This window comes from Rosa chinensis, chromosome 6 (assembly GCF_002994745.2).
Source record: "Rosa chinensis cultivar Old Blush chromosome 6, RchiOBHm-V2, whole genome shotgun sequence".
NCBI lineage: Eukaryota > Viridiplantae > Streptophyta > Magnoliopsida > Rosales > Rosaceae > Rosa > Rosa chinensis.
The window spans coordinates 15862292-15867385 of NC_037093.1; the positions used below are offsets into that span (position 1 = coordinate 15862292).

The following is a 5094-nucleotide window of genomic DNA, read 5'->3' on the forward strand; positions in this document are numbered from 1 at the left end:
ACATCCCCAATTCTATAATGTCAACCATCTAAAATTCTCAAATCAAACATATAATTGGCCCTCAAAATTAAATACAAATAAAATGCTCAATCATGTACAGTAATAGTAAGAAGCAAACTTGCAGTATAAAGTTCAACCCGACTGCACACCAAATTGAAAAACTAAGCAAATGAAAAAAAAAAAAACAACACATACATTTGGAGCAATAGAAACTAGAGCATAGCCCATTTCATTTATATCAACACCATGCTAAGAGTTCTGGCAGACTATACAAGTTCCAAATATCTAACACAAGTCCTAAAAAACTACCATCACAACTTCCATATATCAAAAACAAATTTCATTCTAATCCATATTGGATTTGGATAGAATAGAATTTGTTTTTGCTTTTCAAAAGAGATCCAGCCTAACTAATGGGATCCAGAAGTTGGGTATCTAATATTGTATTAATTACATATTTCCAAAAATCAGCCACCAACTTGATAACATGTTCAAAAGGGCATATTTTTGTATCCATTACCTCTCAAGTCATGCAGCTTTGACCAATATTGTGTCCCATTGGCACATTTGAAGTAGAAATTGCAAGGGGATTGTCTGGTTTCTTTAGAAAATTGATGAGTAGGCCAAGATCTAACGATTCCATAGAATTTATCCCCCCTGCAGCAAAGATTTGGGTCAAGGAATTAGCACCCATTTGTTCTTGCATCATATCTAACTTCTTGTTCAGCTGCGCATAAGAAGCTTGCAGCGCCTCTTCTCTCTCGGCTGATTCTTTCAATTGTTGGGCCAAATTTGCTTCCCTTCTTACATTAGCTGCACGCTCTGCTTCATAAGCCTCAGTCAAGGTTAATAGCTGATACTTTATCCCATTCTTTTGGGTAACAATTCCTGGAACATCCGCCTATTTTGCACCAATTCCGTATCCACGTACCCGATTACGCTTCTCAGGGCCCATCACCTTGTGAAATAGTTCATTCCGAACCTCATGAGTGACTTCTCGTCCTTCTATTCGTATGTTGTTCTCAAGCTCTTCAAATTCATCCTGCAATAAGTACATAACTGTTCCGTTGAAAACATAATGGCAGTGAAAGGCTACTGCTACTAGCTAAAACCACACTTTTTATACAATGCATATGAATAAAATATGTCTTCAAATACATCATTAAAATTTCTACAAACAAAATACTTTGTAAAGAATGGATGTAATTAAGTTTATCTTGGCATGTAATGCGAAAATTTTGAAAACTGAATACAAAACAGAAAATGCAAAGAAGGTACCCTTAGAGCACTTACAAATTTTTTCTGAGCTTCCTCATTATTGGGCTGAGGCTTAGATGGATCTTTTTGCCTTGAACCATATACGATGCCAAAGAAAGTCACCCTATCAAGTACCTCTCCAGGATGCTCACATTCCTACAAACAAATCTATTTTCAGGATTTTTGTGGATAAGACCATACCAGCCAATTCATCCACTCTCAAACTTCAAGACAAATAATTCAAACAAGATATATACATGAATTCATACATGTCAGCATATCTTACTACGTAATTGAAATAAATAATGGAAGCAAAGAAGAGTAATACACAATTTAGAGTTAAAAGCACATTCCTAAGTTGTAAGAGCACGAAGTCATTAATATGTACTGATTATAATTCAATCCAAAGGGTCAGATAATGAAAAAATAATTCCAGAAAGGCAAAGCAAATGACACTGCTCTCTCGTTATGAATAATTTAGTGATTAAGTGTGTACAAATTTTCACAAAAAGAAGACAACACATCACTTCCATCCACTACTTAATTAGCATAAGTAATTATACTTTTGCATTCATCAAGTTAGCACCTTGTAGCACTACTTAATTAACCATGACTAATTATACTTTTGCATTAATGAAGCCAGCACCTTCAGGCACTACTTAATTAACCATCAGCAACTATACATTTGCATTCATTAAGTCAGCAGGAATATATAACCGTTCTGTCAGTAATTAAATGTTGCTGGAAATGAATATAGTTTATAAAAGTATTACCCATTGGTATCGCATTTGAGCATAGGTTTTTGTTCCAGTTGTCTGATGCAACTTTAATTGCTGTCGATTTGTTACATTTGTCTCTGCAACCTCCTGTATTTAGGTTAACTATCATTACATGCAACCACAAAGCTTATGTACCAAAACAATTTGAAAAAAAAAAAATTATTAAAACATTAGAAACAATGCAACCTGATTTTTTGTTTCGTCCCATGTACTCACTAACGCACGCCATTGTCCCACGTGAACGTGTTTATTGCCACATATGAATCTCCTTTCCATTCCCATGAAAGGTTTGTACCATTTTTTCTTCATCTTGTACTTGAAAGATCTCCAACGCTCGTGTAATTTATCCACAACCACATCTTTGATGTCAGCTACCAATTTTAGAGTTTCAGGATCTGACCAATCCAATGCATCCTAAGACAATGAACATATATATTCATTATTATAGAATATATAATGTAACTAAAACAGAAACTGTTTTAAAGTAAATACATACTTGAACAGTTTGCCATGCCTCATCTACTTTGCCTGCCTTGCAAATCTCTGCCCAATTTTCAGCATTGAGAGGAAAATTGGAGCATTCACTTGCAAGTTGTCCAATGAATCGACCAAATTCTGCAACTTTTTGACTTGGGCCAACAGGCTGCCCAATGGCATTAAATTGGAGTTTCTCTCGTCCTTCTAATGCAAACTTAGGCTTATTCTTTCCTCGAGTCTTGCGAGTCTTTTGCTTACGCTTCTTACTTGGCCTGCTATTTGCACCACTGTCATTGACATTTATTGCCGGTTCAATCGACACCTCATTGCCAACAGTTGGGATTGTTGATGATCTTACAGTATCATTTACGTTCACAGGAGGGGATGATTCTAGCCTTGTATTTCTTGCAGCAGGGATGTTCATCATGCTCATGAATTCTTCATCATCTGAGAGTCCTCCAATTTGAGGAATCATTTTCTTCCAATATACAGCCAAATTCAGAACTTATTGTGAGGAAAATAAAAGTTATGAGTAATTATATAAATTGAGGCATTGGATTCAACATATGAAACAGTTAACCTCATCAAATCACACAATATATACACTACCTAAGACTATGATTTATAAAAGATCGATATTTCTCTACAAATTCAGACATGCATTGAAGTGTACGATTGATGATATAAAGAATTCTTATTTAACAGAATGATTACCTTACTTCTGTAACGATTGGTTGAGGATGAGATGTACCCAATGAAGTTTGTTCAGAACCACATAGGTATCAATGAATTTTGAGTTGCAAAATAGAGATCAGTTGGATTGATTTGGGGATTTTGGTGGATAATAGAGTTTTTGGTATAAGCTGGCATTTCAGATGGATGTGATTGTAGAGATGGAGTTAGAATCTTGCTAGTACGTGAAGATTGTGTTTTAGGAAGATTATGGATCTGCCATGGATATTATGGCATTAAGATGAATGCAGAGAGATTGAGATTGAGATGAAGTAGGTGACGGCAAGACATTCGGGACTAAGAGAGAGGTTAAAGCATTTTAGACCACTTATATCTTTCATTCTTTCTTATTATATTCTATTTAAGAAATTAGGGTGTTTAATTTTTCCTTTTGCCACAACTTTTTACCTCTTCCCACTCATTTTTGCCGCTTTAGTTTTGGACCCTTGTTTTCAATTTTCATTTTTGATTGTTAATACCATATAGCGACGGCCAGATATTTTATTATATGTTTAATGTTTCACTCTTGCGGCATTTGGCCATGGATGCTAAGACTTTTCTTACTCAAACTAAAACAATCAATGAGTATATATTAATTGATATTATTGTTGAAATTGAATACTACATCACCATACAGTTGTGTGTGTGTGTAAAGCCATTGATTCCGGTTTGTTTTTATCCACTGATGATGATCTCAAACTGTGCTTGCAGTGAGATTCCTTTTGTTTCTTCTCTGCTATGTTTATAAATTTCCTTCCAGTTATGATTCCACATCGATATTGGTCTAAGTTTTCATTATTCTAAATTTGACAATGATCTCAAAAGCAATTATTGACGTTATTTTGTGTGCACTATATAACACCAACACTTGCATCTAACACCAACACTGGCATGACATTTTTGTTCATTTCAAAAACTTTGTCAAGTTCACCAAAATGAAGAGAGGTTCATCTAGGAGTGCTAAGGTTTTATTTGATGAGGGTCCATCTCCAGAAAATCAACCACCTCACTCACCGGCATCTTCATCTAATACACCCCCTAACCCAAATGCTCAATTATCCAAAGATATACTACGTATCTATCTTACCCAATTTGTCGACGGCGGGGATGTACTGGAAACTAGGGTCACTCGACCGAACCCAAATAACGGCGGCTACCAATTCACAACGCCACCCCGTGTCAACAGAAGTCGGCGACACTCTGGTCCTCATATGTCACCTACAACCCATTTACCAACTAATAGCCTCAATATATCCAGGGAATCAAACACGGATTATGAAAGCACGACACATTTTTCAGGAAATCGAACACTTGAGAGTTGTGCAGATTCATTTATTGGGGTTGTTCCATCTTCAGTTGTAGAGATTGGTACATCTACTGCATCCCCACAAGCTAAACCTCTGAAGCCAAAGAAGGAAAAATATCCAGGCTATGAATCATTTTAAGTTTTTCATTTTTACCATAAAGTTTCTATCAATCTTGATCATAATTGTAGTAGTGATGGTTGTTTGTTTTTCAATTATCTTCAAGTTTTTACGGTGTGTGTGTGTGTGTGTGTATAACTAAGGCATGTGTTATACATGCTAGCTAGTATTGTTCCACTTTGTAGTAATGACGTTTTTTTTTAAATTATGTTCAAGTGTTTAGGGTGTGTGTGTGTGTGTAACTAAGGGATGTGTTATACATGCTAGCTAGTAATGATCCACTTTCATTTGCATAACCCAATCAATCATCTGTGCTTGCTGTTCCAGTAATGAAGCTAAATACAAAATTAAGGACTTCAGTATTCACTGAGCCAATGGAACTGCACCAATATTAATTATCAACCAAAGTACTTCATAAGCAAATT

General features: G+C 35.6%; 1 protein-coding gene across 4 annotated transcripts; it reads right to left on the bottom strand.

The window, feature by feature from the left end:
• Nucleotides 1-213: 213 nt before the first annotated feature.
• LOC121050229 lies at nucleotides 214-3523 on the bottom strand. 4 transcript variants are annotated; one of them, XM_040509728.1, is made up of 7 exons: nucleotides 3228-3523; nucleotides 2872-2960; nucleotides 2533-2785; nucleotides 2223-2450; nucleotides 2031-2123; nucleotides 1294-1413; nucleotides 214-1042 (listed from the first exon to the last, which is right to left on the bottom strand). In XM_040509728.1, exons 2-7 carry the CDS (start codon nucleotides 2877-2879, stop codon nucleotides 902-904), a joined length of 843 nt encoding a protein of 280 aa, XP_040365662.1. In that variant the 5' UTR covers nucleotides 2880-2960; nucleotides 3228-3523; the 3' UTR covers nucleotides 214-901. The 4 variants fall into 4 exon arrangements, with proteins under 4 accessions (XP_040365662.1, XP_040365661.1, XP_040365659.1 ...); XM_040509727.1 differs by having other exon boundaries at nucleotides 2533-2960; XM_040509725.1 differs by having other exon boundaries at nucleotides 2533-2991.
• Nucleotides 3524-5094: the final 1571 nt, after the last annotated feature.

What these genes read in the sequence shown, in the direction of transcription:
- LOC121050229 (XM_040509725.1), bottom strand. Translation starts at nt 2,988, where the DNA reads ATGATTCCTCAAATTGGAGGACTCTCAGATGATGAAGAATTCATGAGC. An exon ending in CTCAAATGCGATACCAATGG is followed by an intron (nt 1,414 to 2,030) that starts GTAATACTTTTA and finishes ATTTGTTTGTAG; the next exon opens with GAATGTGAGCATCCTGGAGA. An exon ending in AGGAAGCTCAGAAAAAATTT is followed by an intron (nt 1,043 to 1,293) that starts GTAAGTGCTCTA and finishes TACTTATTGCAG; the next exon opens with GATGAATTTGAAGAGCTTGA.